Below are 22,824 nucleotides of genomic sequence, written 5' to 3'. Positions count from 1 at the left end.
AACTCCTCCCGCAAGGGCTGCCTCTGGGCCCTCAACCCGGCCAAGGTGGACAAGATGCACGAGGAGCTCCAAAAGTGGCGTCGCAAAGACCCCGTCACCGTCCGCAAGAGCATGGCCAGGCCAGGTAACTGCAAACCGCAAGCACAATTGGTTAAACCTGCACTATGTAGGATAGCAGCCTCTAGTGGCTTGAGTTGTAACTACAGTTACGTCGATATGATATAGCGATATAAGGTCCTCATCCTCATCAGTTTATCTGGGGTCGGGTCGCGGGGCAATATAAGGTGTTTTGTTGAAATCAATCATCATTCTACTTCATGTGCATGTTTGCGTTGGGTTCCCCCAGAAGACCTGGACCGTCTCCTGAGGGAGAAGCCGGAGAAGATCTCACAGCGCCAGCCCTCCCTAGCCAAACGCTCCCCGCTCTACGACCGGACGAGCATGCCCCTCCACCCCGCCAATCTCCGGGAACCCTGCGCCGCGACGGCCCACTATCCCCCCCTCCTGGCCCCTCCCCAGCAATGTGTCTATCTTACCCACCCCACCCCCCCACACCCCGCGGCCCCCCGCTTAACCCTTTACCCCCCCTGCCGACAGCAGCCCTTCTCCGGCCCCGCGGGGGCCTGCGGGGGCCCGAGCTCCGGGAAGATCCTGCCCCTCTACCACGCCTCGGCACACACGGACTACGCCATCGTCCCTGGGAGTGTGCAGGATGCGCTCTTCGAGGTGGACGGCAGCTACGACGTGGACACGCTCAACCCCAGTCTGACGGACCTGCAGCTCCAAGGTATGGCAATGATGCAAGGGAATACAATTGAATAACAGTGAACTCTTGTGGCCATGCGATGCAATGACGGTGTGGGTTTTAATGTGTCTTCTCTGTTTACTTTAGTTATGTACAGTTTCTTTTTGCCTTATTTAGGACACTTGTGGGAGGAATTGAGAGACGACAGCCTGGTACCCGATGCACTGGCAAACACCACCACCACCTTTTCAATTCCCATTGACCACATCCAAAATCACAGTCTACAGGCCTCTGTCAATCAAACCTCACAGGACATTGCCATTGGTCTAGGGAAAGAAAGGGTGGTATTGGACGGCCCCTTGGACAGTGGGGAAGTCGCTGAACAGCACCACATCCTATATCCCATGACGTATTCAGGGGTGGAGAGCTTGGCGGGTTATTTGACTTCATGCCCAACTCCTATTACCTTAATATAGAAAATAGGAGATGTGATAGGGAGGACTTAGATGCACCCGCATTACTGAAAAAATAGATTAAACATGGACGATGCTGCTGGCACTCCATTCAGCACTTTTTCGAAAACCAACTCCTCTTAGCATTATCTCAACAATGTAAATCCAATGTCAATTCTGTCATTTCTGTTTCTTTGTTTTCATTGTAAGAAAGCCAATTTAATCTTTGCAATGCTATGTGGGTTAAGTCAAGTCAAATATATTTGTGTACCTGTTGATCAAATCAGTTTGATGAACAACAAATCTTCAAATGTTTTATACTTTTGGGGGGCATTTCTTATCCAACCCACTTTACTGTAACACCTCAATAACCTCTTAAGAATTTTACTAAATGTTTTTGCAGTACAACATACAATTTGAGTCCATTCTTCCATGAATTTATTTAGTCCATTTGTACATTTGTAGCAGAAATCATTCAAGTCTGCACTTTGTTATGTTGATATTTTTTTAGGTTTGTGTACGCGGTCATCATGGAAAAGAGAAACACAAACTTCCAAAAAATCACACGTTTATTGCAGCGATGGAATCGAAACTGTCCAAATGTACATGTCTTTTTTTAAATACATTATATATTAATCACATTTAATATAAATAAAATAGTTTTTTATTATTACTGAATATGCACTGGATATCAAAACAGGCGTCAGATTTTGACCATTAACTATTCATTTGATCTGACTATACAAAACGTCTATTTAAAACTCTTTTTGACATCCTACTGTAAGAATAAAGACCTGACAAGATATCCACATCAACAAAGTACCTCCCCTTTCTCTGTGATACCCTGACATCTATGTGACCTGACCTTCGCCCTACTCCAATGTTGAAAAACCATGAGTAAGTGAACATGTTCCTCTCCATGCGCCCTCTAGATATTTGACCAATGACAAGCTTCCCTTAGGAGTAAGAAGAACAAAAGCAATGCTGTTGATCTGGGATGTGAGAGGTGGGTTGAGGATGAAGGCGACACACACCTAGCTTTATGGTTTCACCTCCCACCTCACTGCCTCCTCTGCTGGTCAACAGGACATTGAACCTACAATAAGTAAAACCCACTAAGAAGACACACACTATGGCTATACTATGACTTTGTGTCTCTGTGTGTCTGCATACATACGATTGCACACACGGATACTTACTGTATGCAAACACACTAAGGCAAACTAACAAATACCATAGGACAGAGTCTGTTTTTAAGGGCATCCACCAGGATGTGGCGGGGGGACGGTGGAAGAGGTGATGTCAGAGTTAACTGAATTAAGCATGCGCTCATCTCTTGGAAGTCCTCAACCGCTGGTTTTCTATACAGTTGGATTTTGTTTAGCGCTAGAATAACAAGGAGTGATACAGGGGTCACAGAGGGATACAGGGTCATGGAGGGATACAGGGGTCATGGTCTGATACAAGGTACATGGAATGATACATGGGTCTTGGGGCGATGTGGGGGTCAAGGTCTGATACAGGGTACATGGTGTGATACAGGGGTCATGGTGTGATACAGGGTACATGGTGTGATACAGGGGTCATAGGGCGATGTGGGGGTCAAGGTCTGATACAGGGTACATGGTGTGATACAGGGGTCATGGGGCGATGTGGGGGTCAGGGAGCGATACAGGGGTCATGGTCTGATACAGGGTACATGGTGTGATACAGGTTCATGAGGCAACAGAGGGGTCATGGAGTGAGAGAGGGATCATGGAGTGATACGGCTGTCATGTGGGTGACACAGGCTTATATTCTGAATTGGGTCAGTCAGAGCAGAATAATAGTGATATAATCATAATAATCCTCATGGTGTCACGCCGGGGCCCCTACGCCCCCCCGCTGTACGAGTAGTCGGCCTTGTTGTGCATCACCAGCTGGTTGTCCACAAAGTAGAAGCTGTCGGACTGCGTCTCATAAGGGTGCAGGATCATCTCTCGCACTGGTGGTAGGAACAAACACTCAGAGACGTCACAATACACACCGTTTAATTATTTTACTGTATTAGTATTGTTATTGTACATGCCTTTATTCTTATTTGCGTCTTTGTGTGTGTCTTTGGAAGCTTGTGTGTTTGTGTGTGTGTGTGTGTGTGTGTGTGTGTGTGTGTGTGTGTGTGTGTGTGTGTGTGTGCGTCTGTGTGTGTATGTTTGTCTGTGTGTACTGTGCACAGCCACACACGCACGCATACGCACCCACGCACATGTGTGTACAGCCAAGCTACTCACTGATATCCTCAGACAGCGCGGGGAACTCGTAGATGTGTTCACACGTGTTCTTGCTGCTGGGCATGCAGAAGCCAAACTCAAAGTCAAAGCTCTTCAGCAGCTGCTCGCGGAAGTAGTGCCTCTCGATCATCCGGAAGTTGTTGATGGGCGTGTCTCCCACCGTGAACTCCACCCTGGCAGAGGAGAGAACAACTTGAGTACACTGCTGTTTGATAAGGGTCCTCGGTGCAACCAGTTCACAGTAAAACATAGCATACCAATGGGTTAGCATTGAGACTTCTAAGTCTGGAAAATGCATGGATAGTTTTGAATTAATAAATGGTAGTGATTAAGATTGGTTATACTGACAATATGTTAGAAAGTATACATAAGTGTTGTACAATAAGTGTTTATTTTCCATCAAGTAAATTTAAGGGAGTTGACTCTGATGTTTTGATTTATTGGCAAAAGCTAGGAGTATGATGTAGGTCATCAGGTTTGTTAAGAATTTCTTTACACTAACAACACCTGGATAACATAGCTACAAGAGGAGAAGGCCTATTGGAATGTGGATGAATGGGTATTCATTTTTTCTTTATTGTTGTGATTGAACACATTCTCTCACATTCTATCAATATATTAAAATGTTATTTAACACCTGCTTTTCCAACGCCATATGACCCATCTACAATTTTATGCCACACACTAACACACCTTTTGGTTTCAATGGGATGCTATCACTCGTTGTCCCAACTTACGTCGCTCCAACCTGCCGTAGGTGAAGGAAGGCCGGTGTGAACTGGTATCGAACAAACCGGCCAGCATTAGGGTCACAGTCCTTTCTACAGCCCGCTACAGAAACACACAAGGATTACATGATCTATTTCTATGAGAGTATATCATTGAATCCATTGTTTGACCTGTGACCCAATACCATGATCTACTACCACAATGGACAAAACATTGACTGCATTTTAGTTTGATTTCAAGTTTCAATTAAATAATAATGTATCTGTTTCTTATGCAACAAAATACTTTTCTAAGATCAACCAATCACTGATGTTGTGGCATTTTTCCTCTCCAGCTATGGTAGCAATCTCACCTGGCATTGGAGGTTTGGTAATCTCAAACAGTACTGTGCCGGTCTCCATGTCTCGGATCTTAAACCTGGTGAAGTCGATCATGTGGACATTCTGCTCTGGAGAGCAGAGGTAATCTAAAACAGACAAGCAAGCATGTATTCAATGTGATCATATGTTTCAATGCATGGCAGTCTCCCATACATCTATGACACCACGAAAAGCTATTAGACTAAGTTACGGGATTAGTCCTTTGAGTGTTTAAGAACTAAGTATCATTCACCCTTAGGTCAGCTGGTAGTAAGCTTGCATCCCTATGTTATGTCTCACAGATGCATCTACTCATAGATTAATCTGTCCCATAGAAAACTGTGCAAAGACTAAGTCACATGTATCATCATGGGGTATTGAACAAAAACACTCTATATTGTATCCAATAATACCTGTAGCTTGGCAGGCGAAAGATTTGCATAAATTCCCATCTTTGCATTGACTTTGTATCTATTTGCGGCCTGCCTGCGCTTTTGGTGTGAATGCACGGTAAGGCTATTTTCACCGGTCCAATAGTTCAAGATGGGATGTTGACGTAACTACCCTTTCCAGGTTACCAGGGCCAGTGTAATCCCGCCTCTGCTCTATCCCTGCCAGAACCTCACACCAGGGTGAGAACACCCCTAATACAAAAACATGAAATTGTATTAACAATATGGATGTGTGTTGTGCGAGCTAGCCAGACAAACAGAGAGAGAGAGAGAGAGAGAGAGAGAGAGAGAGAGAGAGAGAGAGAGAGAGAGAGAGAGAGAGAGAGAGAGGGACATAGAGACTCCACTGCCGCTCCCGACGGGGTAGGATTAGTAACTAAGAGGCTTATATTGTTTTACCATCACGTGGATTGATTGGCATACACAATAAACTCACACGCACACACACACACACGTATGCACACACACACACACACACACACAAGGCACACACACACACACACACAGACACACACACAGACACACACACACACACACACACACACACACACACACACGCGCGCGCACACACACACACACACACACACACACACACACACACACACACACACACACACACACACACACACACACACACACACACACACACACACACACACACACACACACACACACACACACACACACACACACACACACATTCTCTCTCTTCGGTTGAGCTTGGAAGCAGATGGGCCAAACAGGCTTTAGCCAATCTCTAGGGGATATTTTTAGGTGAGGTGTGAATGTGTGTGTGTGTTTGAGACTGTGTGTGTGTGCGTGTGTGTTTGTGTATGTGCACATGTTTCTTTAAAGGAATTGGATCGTCCAGAAACTAAATTTCCAGGGTAGTGCTAACGGTTATTGGTTGTAAAGCGTTACAAATGATCATAGATCCTGCCCAAGGTCGGAGGTATCATCATTATAATCATCAAAACAGCTCTCCACCAAATTGCCATCTCTTCCCTTAAAATCTATGTACAACACACATTAATGGTAGCATAAATAATACACCAAAAGAAAAATAGTTCAGCTGTATCAAACTTTCTCCCAATTTTATTTTTATTGTTTCACATTACAACATTCACATATTTATCCATTTGGTCTCATCTGATATCCCATTTTATTCAAGCAAACTAATCTCATACTGTGACACTCCAGCGAGTGTATCTTCAGTAGACCCTCAGGTGATAAAGTAATGTATTATAGCATATGCGTTACGCTACGTTGCTCTTCACATGCAATGAGCGTCGTCTTCACTGACACCAGTTGTTACGTGATCTTCTCACTGGTTAAATCTCAGCCAGTTGAACTAGGAGGTAATAAGGGAGGTCTGACTACATCACATGCCTGCTGGACTTGGTGTCAACAGATCTCCATGTAAGCCGCTCTGACTCACAAATGGCAACTATTTCTCTGTTGCCTCCACACTGTAAGAGGGTTAGGCGGTTGCAGTGTGATGCAGTGCCTTTTAGTTCTGCTTCTTATTCCGATGGGCGGCTTATCCAACTGATAATAACACTGGAGAGCAACAAAAAACTCTGGGCCCGACTGGAGGCTACATCTGCTAAATCATTAACAAAAAAGGAGGAAAAAAAGGCAAGAATAATAAGCATTTCCTATAAGAGGAAATTCACAATTCAACAGAAAGGCACAAGGCAGAAGGACGTTACCCTATGATATAAAAGGACACAGCCTCCGGAATTCATTAAGATTCAAAAATTATCCGATGAATGATATGAATCACATCATTTTCATGATTAGCATTAATAATTAGCAAACACAATAAAAAGAGGGTCCATGCTGTTGCCTCACATACACATTTGTGCTCTATAATGACTCGATGTTTCTATCCTATATAGGGTGCATCTCTAACTGTGCCATCTGAAATATTATATATAATTATAAGCCAGCTCAGCCACCAATCTTTCATCTTATTCAAATAAAGATTACAATTGTTGTATGTATGGTATGTAAGACTAGAACATGCATGTTTACAGCGTTATCAACCCGTCAGCTTCTAAGTTGTTCTATCAAAATGCTATGTCAGACTTTACAGGCTGACAGCAGGCAGCAACAACAACACCACCATGTGGTGTTGTTGACCAGAGCCCTCTGGTCATTATGCAATACAGGAAGTCACGTCAAATCATTTGAGGTTCTAGCTACACTGACATTTACTCAAGAAATCAACTACAGGACTAAAGTAAAGTATATTGGATGAGATGACAACTGTCAAGGAAAATGTATGTCTGTGCATGTAAATGCATGTGCTAGAGAGAGAACAAGCGAGTGAAAGAGAGGGAAAGAGAGGGATAAAGAGAAAGAGAGGGATAGAGTGTCAAAGAGAGTGAGAGGGATAGAAAGTTAAAGAGATATTGACCATGCATAAATATAAATACACATCTTTAGCTGCACTATATCTGAGTGTTAACCTCACTATCTTTAGGTTCAAATGACATTATCTATTGGAAAATTGTACACAAATATAACACCTATGGCTTTATCCAGTATCAAGAGCATTGACAATTCTAAGAGTGTTAGATATTACATTGAAGCATGCATGTTTGTTGTTGCCATCGATCATTTTGTGTCTCTTCGTCTGTTATTAAACATTAAACACAAAGGAGATGCTTGTTTTCAGAACACGCTTTAACCAAAACTTTGGCAGACTGCAAGAGAAACCCATCCTAGTAATACATAATCACACAGATCAGTTCATGTCACGCCTCATCATATGACTGGAAATGCATTTTATCCAATCAATTCAATACTAACAGGTTTTCTGAACATTTGCCTGGGTTGTTTTTGTGGTTGGCAAGAGGCTAAACATTTTTCCATATGCACTTCACACAACTGTGCATGTACCAACACACACAGACACTTGCACATACACACACATATGCACGCACACACACACACACACACACACACACACACACACACACACACACACACACACACACACACACACACACACACACACACACACACACACTTGCACACACACTTGCCCACACTTGCAGACATTTGCACACACACACACACACACACACACACACACACACACACACACACACACACACACACACACACACACACACACCCGACACACACACACACACACACACACACACACACACACACACACACACACACACACACACACACACACACACACACACACACACACACACACACACACACACACACACACACAGATTTTCTCAACGTGCACACGTCAAGTGCTCCACTTCACTTCCTTTAACACTGTCACCTAGCAACCCTCCTTGTGATGGTGTGCCAGCAGGATTAGCTTGTCGTTTCACTCCTCCTCGTCCACCTGGCCGCTGTGAACCAACCAGCTCAGTGACTGGGACACAAAGTCACATTTTTTTTTGTTGAATTGATTTGCTTTTGGTAAGTCTCTGGCGCTTGCCCATACTGTAAATTAGGAAGGGAATGAGGCAACGCTGACATAACTCAACAATTTACCTCCATTGGATTGGTTCCATGTTAACCGACATTTAAATATTTGAACATATTCCAGTAGGCAGAATGGTTTCCAAATGGTTTTCGGTTCTTCACGTTTACAGTAAGAGAACATACTAAGGAAACGAATCACAGGTCTTTAGACGTACATGATATATGAAGTCATGCTTAATTAAGTAAAAACAAGGACAGTTATTCCCTTTGGCAGCCATTGCAAAGGGGAGACATGTTCTAGAATGATGTGTGGCTATAAAGGCACATAATGTCTGACATAACATACATCCGCAAGTAGCATTCATACAGACCCGGCAGGCTTCCGTTTATAGGCCCTTAATCCCTGAGATTAGGTCCAGAATTAGCGACTTTTCTGCCACAGGGTTTGGCTCCAGATTATGTTTTTCTTCTTCTCTACAAATTATTACTATGGCAGCTGGTTTACGACACATGCGAAGGAGATGCATGCAAATATGCTGGCGTTGGAGCCTGGATCAGACTAAGATACGGCGGTAGGGAGAGACCGGACGCGTTAACCCTGCATAACACCGGGGCGCAGATGTAAATGGCAAAAGAGGTTGTTCCTTTTCATATCAGGTGCCTATAGGCGACTGGCATGCTGTGAGGTTCATGGAGAGGATAAGGTTTTAGCAGCTGAATGCAGATGAGATTGATTCTCTTATCTTCCTCGAGCTTGTAGGAGAGAATAGACGAGAGGGTCGTTGTGCTGTTAATGCCTGGTGCCGCCTGAGGACATATCGTTGGATATGGTTTCAGAGGCAGAATTTATGTGCTCTCCCAAAACTATTAAAGTAATGACCTAATAGGTCAGGGTGAAGCTGTTTAACATAATGTTTGAATTGTTCAATCAGAAAAGAGTTTGTGGTTCAATTCTATAATACATGACACATGATCAAAATGGGAATTAGAAGATGAGAAGTGTCCAGGAAGGACAAGGCCCAAATTTATTTTTTTATTTTATTTTAATGAATAGTATTCTATTAATTTATTAAAATAATGTTAGTTTAAAACCTCCTCTCATGCGCCACATAGTATTTTTGTACTGATTGTAAATGGGCTCACTTTTTATGAATCAGTGTTCTGACTGAAGGCCTGATGACGCTGTTTTTTTAATTGACACTGTTTCTAAAACAATTTCCATGTATTTTGCAATGAAACATTAACATACAAAATAAATAAAAATTCAAACCAGGAAAGCAATACATTCATTTCAATGTCTGTCTTAGCAGAGTGAAATGGTGAACCAGAGTGAAAGAGGGAAGGATAGTAAAGAGGGAAAGACAGTGAAAGAGAGGAAGCGCTACGATGAGAACCAGAGCTTCCTGTTATCGTTAGCCGTTAGCGTATAAATCATTTCAGTTTTAAACATTTCTGAACAATGGTCTTCTTAACCTTTCATCTTCTTACCGGAAACCACCCCCCCTCGGCCGTTGCCTCTATTCTGCTGTCTGGTGTTTGAGATGGAGATGGTGTGACTTCTGGACATCATGAGCCAGTATAGTTTACTTCCCTACTGGTTGCCCCAAGATTTGTACTACCATCACAGTGGATTTATTAGGTTGTCGAAGGAGGGGACGGTAAACACCTGACTGTATTTTATGTCTGTGCGGGACAATGTTCTGTACCTTCTGTAGTTTAATGGCGTCACAAAGCCAGCGGGTCTGTGCTGTGGTGGGTTGAGTGTGATCTCTGGCCCAGCAGTAATACCCAGCCTGGTGCTAAGGTCTTAAGGCTACATCTCTTACCAGTGCAACGAGAATCTTGGAGGGAACCATGACAAGATGAGGATATTACTGCCTGCTGCTACTTTATAGTATATACTACTGCTTTATAAGAATATCAAAAATAATATATATATATATATATATATATATATATATATATATATATATATATATTGCAATACAATGGTAATACTCAAGGGTGTGCACAAACAAACACAAACACACACGCACACACTGCACACACACATACTATGAGCATCCAGCCCACACCGACTCATCTTTTTCTCAGATAGAGGGCAAAAGAAGGCTTCTGTAGGGGCTGGTATACATTTTGTACAACTATTTGAGCGACAGTTTTCAACAGGACTTCATATTAATTTGAATTGTCTTTAATGTCAAAAAACTTTGAACGTAACAACACTGGGAAGTGTTGTAGGGAAGAGATTTTGATGTGTTGTGTTGTGCATTCAATTTGACTGAGGATGAAAGGTGAACTAACATCCTTTTTCGCCAATCCAGTTGTTCCAATTCCAACATGGCAGCCGCGGGTTTAACAACAACACATTCTGTTTGGATTCCGACATCATAAATGAACTGAAGCTTATCTGGTCATACAAAATGCCACCATTTCCAATGTGTCACATGAGAGTAGAGATAATACTATGCCATTATACTCTGCCATCTTTTTTTTTTTATATCTCACTGCTGCAGTTCTGCTAATGTATTTCCACCAAGGGGTCCCTCAACCATCAGGGCCATGTGTGTGTGTGTGTGTGTGTGTGTGTGTGTGTGTGTGTGTGTGTGTGTGTGTGTGTGTGTGTGTGTGTGTGTGTGTGTGTGTGTGTGTGTGTGTGTCTTTGTGTGTGTGTGTGTGTGTGTGTGCGTGTGTGTGTGTGTGTGTGTGTGTGTGTGTGTGTGTGTGTGTGTGTGTGTGTGTGTGTGTGTGTGTGTGTGTGTGTGTGTTATCCCGGGGCCACTCTGTTGGTGATAGGCTGACTGCTGGTCACTGCTCTGAAGTGAAATGAAGTGTTCCACTGACCTCGGGAAATTAAATGTTCCACTGCTCAATATGGCAGACAAGTCCGACAATGGGCCGTTTTTAAGGGACAATTTGATACAATGATCACTGACGTATTATTTAATCCCTAATTAATGTTCTTAGTTTAAATATATTCCAGGCTTTTCACTGACCATCTCGAGCAGTTTTTCGTGAGGATGATACTAAACAGGGTAACTAAGCTGTCCCCATGTCGTGCAAGTTATGGACCTATACGCGAGGAGAAGGGGGGGTGGGAGGGGGATCACTCAACAAGCTGTTACTCCTTACTGTGATATATCTAACGTCACAGAACGACTTGCCCTTTAGTACGTCCTCCAGCTCCTAGTGTCGCTGTCCATGGTATCGACGTACCCTGCCACTCATGAATCAGACGCATGAACCGTTCTGAACCAGATGGCAGAATATGGACACTTAAAGACCCCCCCCCAGCTGGTCGAGGGGCACCATGGATTCTCGACTATTGCACGATCTATATATACGATCGAATATATAGAAGCATTGACCAGCCATCCTTGTTAAACTAATGTTAGTTCACTTACTTTGGGTGATCTTCTGTAGCCCGAGCACATCATCGGGCGAGATGATAGAATTTGTGAGCAATTCATCTTCCTTGGTGCTCGGCACACCCGTGTCCGAATTGCAGCCTTGTTTCACTTTCATTTCTGCGGGCGCGTTTTGCTGCAGCCGATCGGGACAAGGTTTGCTGGTGCTCTCGGTGCCTCCGTCGCCACCACTAGACGTATTAGCTCGGGCCGATTTAGTGGAGTTGGAGCTGTTAATACACACAGCTTCTGAGCTGTTACAAGAATAGCTCATTCTCCGTGCCTCCTCCCCCTTCCTCCCGATCTGCTATGGATGCTAATCAGCACCGGGGCTCCGAGCTCGACTCAAGCAGGCCGTTCGTCTCGTAACAGGTATTTAATCTTAGTCCGTTTGGCTCCTTAAAAACCGACTGACCCTGATTTGGTTGGCTACGTCTGCCCGATGCACCTCACTCCTGCAGCGCTCGGAGTGGCCGCCTGGTGGGGCAACCAGCAGCTCAAGCGGTGATAGGCTGCCCGCTCACCATCCTTTCGCCATCCTTTCGTAGATCATACTGACATTTTTCACACTATAGCTTCTATACCTTTTAGGTATTTTCTTGCTTAAGGATCGATCATTATTTAAGTTTTAATTTATTTCGCTTATATCTAATCTTATTGTTGCGTTAGTTGCTGTTGCTATTTATAGGCCTACATCTGTTTTTAATTAATGTAATTTCATAGGGAATTTATATTTTCTGCTCAATTAAATATACAATTGTTTGAAGACAATCGAAGATGTGTTGTAAATATGAAACAGAGAATCCAATGATACAGAAAGTTTTTTCTTCATAATGTTTTTTATTTCATTAATTTAATTCATTTTCAGTGGAAAGTTGCTTTCCAGATGCCAGCATCCCTGAGAAAGTGTAAAATACGATTCTAATGGTCCTGCCTCATCAATGAGGTGGAGGAGGTCAGCCAAAAGATCATAACAGGTGTGAAAACTACCTTGAACAGCAGTATGTAACAGGCCTGAACCACAGGCTTAACACTACATCAACGACTCTAGATGTCGAGGTTCTGTAGTTGCACTGATGGACCAGAGACCGTTAGGGTATACTGCCCCCTTTCTGCATGACGATTGTAATGCAGGAGGGTTGAGGAAGGCTGAGAGCTGTCCATGGTAGTGTAAGGTGTGAAGTAAGTGACTTAAGTGTCCATCCCTTAAACTCGGTGCATCTCAGTCGAAGGAGAACAATTTCAAGAACAGGCTCATGGTTCATCTATAAATACAGCAAGAAACGCATTCGCAGAAGCAGATGTAAAAAAAAAAATCAGGTTGCGTTAATAAACACAAACGATTTTAACAACTCCATCTGCCCAATTCCACGTATCCCTTCCCCTTCGTTCTCTGAAATGCATATTTGTGCTAAAATGGTGTGAGGTCTTCAGACAAAGAGCTTTGCTGTCACTTTTCCCGCTGTCACCCTGAAAAGTCTTTCTACAGAACACAGGTCCCAGGCTGTCCTCCAGGGCGGCGTCACCCTGGCGCCTCTGTCCTGCCGCTGCGGTCGTGTCTCTAGTTGCTCATCTCGAAGCAGCCCCTGCGGTGTGTCTGCATGTCCCTCACCCGGCGCATGGACTGGATCTGGGGGTGGTTGGCGCCCCACTCGTTCCACTGCTTGTAAGATCCCATCTCCAGCACGTACTGGTAGCCACGGTAGCCAGGGTACTGGTAGCCCACCCAGCTGTTGAAGAGAGAGAGAGAGAGTGAGCGATTGCGTGGGTCATGGTGTTTTGATTTCAAGTCGTTGTTTTGGTCATTTTATTCTATGGCATTTTCTAGGATGCTTACGTTCCACCGGTGACCTGGATGCTAGAAACACGATCCTGGAAGCCGTAAGACCACAGGCTGGGGATGTCCTCGTCGCTGACCTCCATCTTGCGGCCCTCGAAGTTCATGGACTCGTACAGGCAGATCTTGTGATCCTGGGGGTCCTACAGGGGTCATAACGTAAGAGCAGGTTGGTTACACCGTATGGTTGAGGATGTTTACACCAGAACATATTAGTGGTGGGGCAGAGGAAATGTAGCTTTTGTTTTCTATCATTTTTCATTTGAGCCTCACAACCTCATTCAAACATCATCACACCTACCACTAAAGAAACGTCCAGATGTGGCAGATGTTTATTGAGGAATGTTTTGATGCATTCATCGAAGAAGCAATGGAGGAATGAACGATTGGATAGGAGGAAAGAAAAACGCAACACAAACCCACAACGGACAAAGGGAGCAAAATGACTCACCATGCGGACGGGCCTGACGGACATCATGCGGTCACACCTGTAGCTGTTGGACCAGGTATCCCAGCGGGGGTACTCTCCCTTCTCCAGCATGAACATCTCTCCGCCCATGTTCTGCATCTCATAACCCACCCAGCTGGTGAAGAGGAGGGGGGGGGGGGGGGGGGGGGGGGGGAACAAGGACATAAGGATGAATGCAAACAACATTCAAATGCACACAGGCTCAGAATGATCCCAAACCCTGTTTTTGAGGAGGGATGGCGGTTTGAGGGTTGATGGTACTGGCTGACTCACGGTCCACACTCCACCCTGATGGATCCGATCTTGTCAAAGTTCTTCTCGCACAGGTTGCGGCACTCGGCGCTGAGGTCCATCCTGCGGCCCTGGAAGTTCTCGTACTCGTAGATGTACATCTGGGGACCAGAATGAACACGTCACTCCCTGTTGCTCTCAAGCAGAGTCCCATGGCTTCGGGTGAGGAGGATGAGCGGAGGGTGGATGTGGGAGGAGCGGGACCTACCTTGTGAGAGCGCATCCCCATGGCGGAGGAGCTGCCCATGCTACCCTGAGCTCCAGTATGAGACATGATGTGATCTAGTCTGGTGAGCAGAGACAGGGGGACTGCCGGTTACTAGACGTGTATATTCTGTCCACTGTTTTAAAGCATTATTGAAAAAGCATGCAAATATCAGTCACTGTGTTTTACAGCAGTGTTTATGCATATATCTTAGACAGGTTAGGCATGTTTGAGCGATATGCCTCCAATTATTTGTTACCTAGGATTTGTCTACAGTGGAATTTCGGGTCTTATTTTCAACTCCTAAATTTGAATGTTCAATGGTCAAAGTAGAAAATAGATGCTATGTTTAATTTTCCTTAAATTGGAGTAGGCCAAAGATTGAACTTCCTGAATGTGTTATATTCCATATTCCATCCATAAATTGAATTTTCCAGTGTTCGGTCAAACACCATTATTTACAACCTCAACATTATGTGACAGTTATATAAACTGTCCTACACCTGACCTTTCCCGCCAAACCAACATTTGATGGCAATATTCCAACTCCACAGTCCGAAATCGAGAAATACCGAAAGATCCTTTCTATTTGCTAAGAATGAAGCTTTAAATATAGATTCACAAATAGATCACATTTCGACTATCCACTCAATATATATTTAGTTCCAAATCCAATAAGTGTTTCTGAGAGGAGAGCTACAGAGCTGAATTGAGCTGAAACTTACAGAGCAGTGTGCGTTCAAAGCGATCGATGGTAGGGAAGTGATGTACTTTGGCTGCTTGGGGAGGGATATATATATGTACATTACATATCCAACCAGGTTCTATAGCTCCATGCAATCTCTCTCCTGATTGGCTGAGAGGAATTGGGTGCATTGTGGGGGGGGGGGGGGGTGGGGAGATGAGAGGGGTCATGGGTCACGCTGTTCACTAGTGACTCACTACCGCTGACACAACCGCTTGTTTTGTTGTGCAACAGTGGGGACTCACTGTCAGCAGAAACACACACATCTCATTTAAACCTGCAGCACAGTCCACACACAAACACACACACGCACACACACAGACACACACGCACGCACACATACACACACACACACACAAACACATAAATGCACACCCACGTGCGCACACACCCAAATGTGCCCACCCACATTCCAACACACACACACACACACACACACACACACACACACACACACACACACACACACATACACACACACACACACACACACACACACACACACACACACACACACACACACACACACACACACACACACACACACTCAGGCACACACACACACACACACACACACACACACACACACACACACACACACACACACACACACACACACATCATTGAATCAAATTAACAAAGCTTATTCTTACTCCTGCTAATATGTTTTTGTGTGCATGTGTATTTATTTATTGTTACATTGTTACTTTTGATTTCCTAGCTATGTTCCCATTCTCTTTTCCTGTGTGTTTATTTCATCCTTTCTGTGTTTTGTATTGTCTCCAGCAGGACCCCATTGTCTGTCTCTCTTTTTGGGCCGGTGCCATTGTGCGGTGGCTGGGCTCAAAGCCTTTGATCCGTGTGTGTGTTAATGTGCTGACCTCAGGGGGCCTCCCCTCCATTCTGTAGTAACCTCTGGTGGGTTTGTCCCTCATTTCATCATGGGAGCATATGCCTTCCAATACATACTCACAGCAAAGCATATGTTGACGGTGGATGTATGCATCGGTACAACTACAAGCAGTCACGATTATGTGCAAGAATTGGACCCACTACCTTTTTAGTATGTTACTTTATGTTGGATTTATTTGTCAAGGCAAATGTTAGTTGCACATGTTGTCATTGTTTTTTTGTCAAAAGTAATGCTATGATCCGATTCTGATCATGTATGTTGTATGGTGATGTTAGACGTATTGTCAGATTTATATATTCAGACAACACAGACAACACTATTTGTAAAACTAAAAACATTTAGATGTTTTTAATGTAATTTCATTGACATTCTATATTGTGAAAAATAATCGAATCAAATGAGGCAATCATTAAAATCCAAAGATTCCCAAGGTAACACTATATGCTATAATTGCCTGTCAACACATTCCACAAAATCAATTTATATGATCTATTTATTTATTCAACATTAGATTGAAACAATGCATGATCCCTGCCTGGGATACGCCTCCTGCATGTGATGTGTGTGCGTTTGCGTTTGCGTTTGCGTGTGTGTCTGTCTGTCTGTCTGTCTGTCTGTCTGTCTGTCTGTCTGTCTGTCTGTCTGTCTGTCTGTCTGTCTGTCTGTCTGTCTGTCTGTCTGTCTGTCTGTGTGTGTGTGTGTGTGTGTGTGTGTGTGTGTGTGTGTGTGTGTGTGTGTGTACGTACATACGGACGTACATATGACTGTGTGTGTGTGTGTGTGTGTGTGTGTGTGTGTGTGTGTGTGTGTGTGTGTGTGTGTGTGTGTGTTTGTGTGTGTGTCTATCTGTGTGTGTGTAGCATTCTCTTGGTAGGGAGGCGGGCCTTTTTGTTACAGGCATGTTACTCGCATGGCTGCGCTGGGCATGCTCAGGCACATGCGTGAAAAGCTGAAAGGAGAAGGGTGAGGTCAGCTGAGGTGATCACACACATTCAGATTAAAGACAGGGTGACGAGATGGGCCAAGATTGATGTGTGAGTACCATCACAATGTCTGCATGAACCTCCCACTGTTAGCCACTATTTACTGTTTTACTATCATTACCATTGAATGTATGCTATACTAATATGCCCCTCCTTTCCCTTATTTCTAATATTTTGCGTACTGATGTTTTTCTCCTCCTCCTTCCTGTGCTGGTAAGAGGCTGTGAGGGGATATTTTCTGGACGTGTTTGGGTCTGGATGGCCACACCGGCTCTGGGCACCGTGCCCTCTGGTCAGTCCCTGCAGCCAACAACCCAAAGCCCGGTGGCTCAGTCCTAGACAATGGACAGCCAAGCAATGTGCTGACTCCTTCCCCGAGCCCCAGGCCTGCTGGGCTTCCAGGACCGACATGTATAAATAGACCTGTGATGTCCGCAGGTCAGGACATGGTTTGACTCTGAGCACTGTGCACCAATTCAGGTAAGGCCCCTTCACATCATTCAGCTCTTAGCACGAGAGGCACGCCACTGTCAGGTTATAATTGGACGTCAGGTGTCTTTGTCGTTTTTGTCGAGCCTTTAGCACGTAGAGGGAGGTGCTGTTTTATGGCTTGATCTACTAGTGACACCTCTGGATGGATGATAGTATTGACATTGCTTCGTTTTTAACCTTAGAGGGCAACAGTATTAACGATTCTGTTTCAGTAAAGGTACAATTGACATATGCTTCGCACTTTGGCAATTAATTCAAACAAGCTTTTATTTTACACGTCATTTGTAAATTATGTTATAGTGGAGCATATTCATTCAATTGCATTTGACTTACTTTCCACATTTGACAATATCCCAGATTAGCTTTGCAATGTTGCATGGATGTAGGATTTTCCACAGCTTCATTTGGCTCCTATTGCATTGTCTCAGATTGACTTCCTCATAGCCCTATGTATAAGGACATCAACGACACCACCCATACACCCTTATATTTGCAAGTAGGCTAATTTGTAATTCCTCTCTTTCCACTGCAGATTAATCAGAACAAGAGTTGTGACAGAATGGCTTTGACTAATCCCAACCCAATGGGACCATGGAAGGTATGTGTTTTTAATAATGTTAATGATTCAATAGATGTCTAAGGTTACACCAATCAGGGTATGCAGGTTCAATGTGTCATTCCGTACGCGTGTGTGTTCTCTAGATCACTGTGTACGACCAGGAGCACTTCCAGGGCAAGCGCATGGAGTTCACCGCTTCATGTCAGAACGCCATGGAGTGTGGCTTCGACAACATCCGTTCCCTGAAGGTCGAGTGTGGAGCGTGAGTCCAGTCTGATGCTCTGAAGACACGCTATAGGACAGCATGCATACATAAAACAGCACCTCTACATGAATAAGACATATAATATAAACTTCATTCAGGTCTAGATGTAGTGTGCCGATGCCAATGGGTAGGAGGTGCGTTCAGTCTGCCCGTAGGCATGACTGAGCGATGGGCCTAACTCCAATCGGCTGGGCTCATTAATAAGCCATGTCAAAAAACAAGCTAAAGTTACCCCTGAGAAAAAGCTTCTGCTCATGGTCTTAAATAGTATGAATCCATATTTGATAGGCCAACTCAATGCCTTCAGCAATTCACAGACGCAGCCTCCCGTTCTGCAGCCTCCACTCATATCCTCTGTCTCTACGTCTCTCCGTGTGCATGCGTGTGTACGTAGCTGGGTGGGCTATGAGCACTCCAGCTTCAACGGGCAGCAGTTCGTCCTGGAGAGGGGAGAGTACCCTCGCTGGGAGTCCTGGAGTGGCAGCAACGCCTACCACATCGAGAGGATGATGTCCTTCCGCCCCATCTGCTCTGCCGTGAGTATCGGCGTGGACCTCAGGCGCTTCCTCTCTGCCGCCCGTTTGCTATTCATGGAGTCCCAAAAATAAAACATTTGCATTTCCTCTGCTCATCATGTTTGGAGGAAATGCCAAGACGTTTCTTTGTTTCATATTATCGATTAAAATAATATTATTTAGAGTCCCATTCTCAACATCAGACTGAATAATCTGGTGCTGTCCAGAATTCATCCTACGTGGAAGTGTAAATTCTGGTCTCTGTGCACCTTTCCTTCCAGAGCCACAAGGAGTCTAAGATGGTGGTGTTCGAGAAGGAGAACTTCATTGGCAAGCAGTGGGAGATGAACGACGACTACCCCTCCCTCCAGGCCATGGGCTGGGCCAACAATGAGATTGGGTCCATGCAGGTGCAAAGTGGAGCGTGAGTATCCGTCCACCTGAAGTGTCGCTCTCATTCAGTTGTGTGGAAATGTATCCTTATTTTCTTATGAACGCAAAAACATTGAAAGTGGTAGTCCAGAAAACCAATGGGTTTCGATTGCATAATAATTTAGCGTTCTCTTTTTTTACTTCCACCAATATATTTAACTATATTTTATAGGTTGTGTCTAGTGTCTTATGGTATTCCTCGATCAAAGTACAATGTGCTACGTAGACACCAACCGGAGCAAAGTCAATGTACATCAAGATGAAATGCAGTATAGTTATCTAAAGCAGCTCTATTTAAAAAAAAAAGTATATACTGGTTCTGCATTCAATATTATCATTGCAATGATACCTTCCTCCTTCCTGGTCCTATACCCTCTATCTTTCAGCTGGGTGTGCTACCAGTTCCCAGGTTACCGTGGTTACCAGTACATCATGGAGTGTGACCGTCATGGTGGAGAGTACAAACACTACAGGGAGTGGGGTTCCCATGCTCAGACCTTCCAGCTGCAGTCACTGCGCAGAATCCAGCAGTGAGCCCAGCATCCTCCCGTCCCTCTCTTCTGTCCCTCTACCATCTTCTCCTCTTCCTTTCTCCGATCATTTTAGGGCTTGGGCCGTTCTGTCAGACCTGACACTTCTGCTGTGTTTACATTCCCTTAAGCTGTGCTATTACTAAAGATTAATAACGAAAGAGCAGATGCCAAAGAACAAGCTACTTTGATGGAATGAAATTGCCCATTACCCATTTAGAGGAGAAACAGCGCCCTCTGCTGGTGGTAGTGGGATAGTGAGGCTAACTGCTAAAGGTGTTGATGCAGAGCACACTTCTCTTGCAGAATTCTTTGAGAAAAACAAATTGGCTAAGTGGAAAAATAAAAACAAGATATTAACTTTCTCCGATGTCATGTGTCTTTCAATTTTTTCAGGGTATATTAATATATTGCTTGCTTTTGAAAAACACACACACACACACACACACACACACACACACACATACACACACACACACACACACACACACACACACACACACACACACACACACACACACACACACACACACACACACACACACACACACACACACACAGACAGACAAATTAGTGAAGTTGATTTATTAACTTACTAAATATAAAGGCCTTTTACAATTTGGAGTATCTTATAGACAAATGTAGTTACAAATATATTTTAAATGTTAAAAGTTATTGTAAAAACAAAAATTAAGTGTTGAATTGAAACACTTAATGTTGAGGAAATCCATTAACGTAAGTGTCTTCACTTAAGCAATTTATTCTGCTGCTACTTTTGTATAACTTTTAAAAAACTACAGGTATACCAATTGCGGTCATGCCCCCCACATGCAAATACCAGTAATACTTTCAGTTACTTCCAAATCATTTTTAAGCCTTAGCCATAATCTCACAGCAATATTACATTACTCTTGTTTTACTTATTAACCACCCTTTGAATATGGTTTGGACTGAATCCCTTTAGTTCTGCTATTCTATATTTTTGAAGGTATTGAACTAATTTTGGTAAATATTTAATCCCAAAGTAAAAACTAACACATCAATGCGGACACCTCTAGAAGACAGATGCTACATTGAATTTATCCATTGTTTCAACAGAACAACAAACCCTTTAATTAAAACACAACAAATGGTTGTTGCTGTTGTTGTTGCTCTTGTAGTGCATGAACTCAAGACAATTCACTGTTTTATGTAGCCCTTAATCACACAGTTGGATTCTCAAAGGGTTTCGTGGCCACATTTAAAGAGCCCCTCTGCTTTGCTCCCCAAGGAGCAAGGAAACACTTCCTTAATTATCATGGAAGAAATTTGGGAAGGAAAGCAGAAAGAGGGATCACTCCTGCTAGGGATGGTTCGGAGTGTATATTGTTCGATTGTTTGGAAATGGCTTGGGCCCATGAGTGCCATATGCCCATGGGGGTGAGGTAGAAGTGCTGGTGAGAAGGCTGGTAGCTGTCAGGTGGGGCTGCCACGCGTCCAGTAATGATCACTCAACCAAAAACCAAAGAACACTGAAGGGTCAGACTAAGTACGCCTCATTACAACTTTTCATATTTCGCACATTTAGTCCAGCTATTCAACATTTTTATAAACCTCTTATACATCATTACACCTATTTTCAGAAACATTATGGCTTTGTTCAAACGTTATCCATTATCTATTTGTTGAACTTATTATTATTATTATTATTTTTTTACTTTATTTGTTTCAAATTATTTGACTTTTTGAAAACGGTGTGCATGTTTACATTGTGGTGACCGTGTACATGATGTCCATCCTCACTTTGCACTACAAAACTCACCACATTTTCTGCAGACACTGCATTATATTATTACAATAAATATAAGTGCCAGCAAACCATAAACCGTTTTTAAAAACATGGTAATATGTGTTCAGGGGCCAGGACATTATTGCCAGCTCGGGCCAAACTCACGCAGCGCGTCACTAAGACCCCGGGAACCGTCAGGCCATAACCAATGAATTAAATAAACTTTCTTTTGGACACTAATAATTGTCTTTTTAGGCATTCATTTATTGAGGTAAACCGTAGCATTTTAAATGCAATATTTATTTATAATGTGAAAATATAATACTTTAAATAAAAATAATAAGTAAAAAATAAGATCAAAATAATAATACATATATTTCAGATCGTTTCTGTTCAGGATATATATATATATATATATATATATATATATATATATATATATATTAGTGCTGTCAAGCGATTAAAATATTTAATCGCTTGATTATTATACATTATTTATACAGTGGTATAATGAGCTCATACCACAGCCTGGCGTGATCTATTGCTTATATATATATATATATATATATATATATATATATATATATATATATATATATATATTGGGGTGGCCATCCTCTGACAATGGTGCCCCCCCCCCCCCCCCCCCCCCCCTGCCCTCAACGAGGCTACGCCCCTGTATGTGTGATCTTCAACATGGTAAACTAGGCCATTGTATCCTGTATGTATCACTGCTTCTCAAATAAGACTTTGAAAAGAAAATGGGAGGAAAATGTAGCACTTTTCCTGACGTCGATGCGCAAATTGACGCGACGACCAAGAGAAATCGGCGGCAAGGTGGAAAGTCATGCAGAGCTCCTTGGCCAGTATTGGACCCGGCAATCAACATCAACTGCTGCACAGACGCGGCTCCACACATCCACACACTCCCTTTTTTCCTC

The 22,824-nt window shown here is 43.5% G+C and overlaps 4 protein-coding genes across 4 annotated transcripts in view; 2 read left to right on the top strand and 2 right to left on the bottom strand.

Moving 5' to 3' along the window:
- Positions 1-1,649, top strand: part of foxn1 (forkhead box N1) — a 5,526-nt gene extending 3,877 nt beyond the window's left edge. The window contains exons 6-8 of the mRNA XM_030381017.1: positions 1-124; positions 347-787; positions 923-1,649. The exon at positions 1-124 is cut by the window's left edge and continues 84 nt beyond it. Of these exons, the coding sequence (XP_030236877.1) occupies positions 1-124; positions 347-787; positions 923-1,221 (864 nt within the window). The 3' untranslated portion in view covers positions 1,222-1,649. The remainder of the gene's footprint in view (positions 125-346; positions 788-922) is intronic.
- A 99-nt stretch (positions 1,650-1,748) lies between these two features.
- Positions 1,749-12,339, bottom strand: unc119a1 (unc-119 lipid binding chaperone a1). The gene is made up of 5 exons (XM_030382012.1): positions 11,877-12,339; positions 4,549-4,662; positions 4,205-4,298; positions 3,468-3,640; positions 1,749-3,181 (listed from the first exon to the last, which is right to left on the bottom strand). Exons 1-5 carry the CDS (start codon positions 12,151-12,153, stop codon positions 3,069-3,071), a joined length of 771 nt encoding a protein of 256 aa, XP_030237872.1. The 5' UTR covers positions 12,154-12,339; the 3' UTR covers positions 1,749-3,068.
- Positions 12,340-12,699: 360 nt separating this feature from the next.
- Positions 12,700-15,486, bottom strand: crybb1l3 (crystallin, beta B1, like 3). Its single transcript, XM_030382013.1, has 6 exons — positions 15,407-15,486; positions 14,685-14,763; positions 14,459-14,577; positions 14,168-14,300; positions 13,717-13,859; positions 12,700-13,609 (listed from the first exon to the last, which is right to left on the bottom strand). Exons 2-6 carry the CDS (start codon positions 14,748-14,750, stop codon positions 13,441-13,443), a joined length of 630 nt encoding a protein of 209 aa, XP_030237873.1. The 5' UTR covers positions 14,751-14,763; positions 15,407-15,486; the 3' UTR covers positions 12,700-13,440.
- A 1,785-nt stretch (positions 15,487-17,271) lies between these two features.
- cryba1a (crystallin, beta A1a) lies at positions 17,272-20,480 on the top strand. Its single transcript, XM_030337465.1, has 7 exons — positions 17,272-17,373; positions 17,541-17,802; positions 18,347-18,412; positions 18,517-18,635; positions 19,033-19,174; positions 19,435-19,577; positions 19,972-20,480. The coding sequence occupies exons 3-7, from the start codon at positions 18,374-18,376 to the stop codon at positions 20,117-20,119; spliced, it is 591 nt and encodes a 196-aa protein (XP_030193325.1). The 5' UTR covers positions 17,272-17,373; positions 17,541-17,802; positions 18,347-18,373; the 3' UTR covers positions 20,120-20,480.
- The last annotated feature ends 2,344 nt before the right edge of the window (positions 20,481-22,824 follow it).

The sequence above is a fragment of the Gadus morhua genome, chromosome 16, assembly GCF_902167405.1.
Source record: "Gadus morhua chromosome 16, gadMor3.0, whole genome shotgun sequence".
NCBI lineage: Eukaryota > Metazoa > Chordata > Actinopteri > Gadiformes > Gadidae > Gadus > Gadus morhua.
The sequence above is the reverse complement of the archived record's forward strand: the minus strand, read 5'-3'. Positions and strand labels throughout refer to the sequence as shown.

What these genes read in the sequence shown, in the direction of transcription:
- cryba1a (XM_030337465.1), top strand. Translation starts at nt 18,374, where the DNA reads ATGGCTTTGACTAATCCCAACCCAATGGGACCATGGAAG. An exon ending in ACCCAATGGGACCATGGAAG is followed by an intron (nt 18,413 to 18,516) that starts GTATGTGTTTTT and finishes TGTGTTCTCTAG; the next exon opens with ATCACTGTGTACGACCAGGA. An exon ending in CTGAAGGTCGAGTGTGGAGC is followed by an intron (nt 18,636 to 19,032) that starts GTGAGTCCAGTC and finishes GTGTGTACGTAG; the next exon opens with CTGGGTGGGCTATGAGCACT.
- unc119a1 (XM_030382012.1), bottom strand. Translation starts at nt 12,153, where the DNA reads ATGAGCTATTCTTGTAACAGCTCAGAAGCTGTGTGTATTAACAGCTCC. An exon ending in TACCAAACCTCCAATGCCAG is followed by an intron (nt 4,299 to 4,548) that starts GTGAGATTGCTA and finishes GTGTTTCTGTAG; the next exon opens with CGGGCTGTAGAAAGGACTGT. An exon ending in CTACGGCAGGTTGGAGCGAC is followed by an intron (nt 3,641 to 4,204) that starts GTAAGTTGGGAC and finishes CTCCTCTGCCAG; the next exon opens with GGTGGAGTTCACGGTGGGAG.
- crybb1l3 (XM_030382013.1), bottom strand. Translation starts at nt 14,750, where the DNA reads ATGTCTCATACTGGAGCTCAGGGTAGCATGGGCAGCTCCTCCGCCATG. An exon ending in TGGGGATGCGCTCTCACAAG is followed by an intron (nt 14,578 to 14,684) that starts GTAGGTCCCGCT and finishes TCTGGTCCCCAG; the next exon opens with ATGTACATCTACGAGTACGA. An exon ending in ATCCAGGTCACCGGTGGAAC is followed by an intron (nt 13,610 to 13,716) that starts GTAAGCATCCTA and finishes TCTCTTCAACAG; the next exon opens with CTGGGTGGGCTACCAGTACC.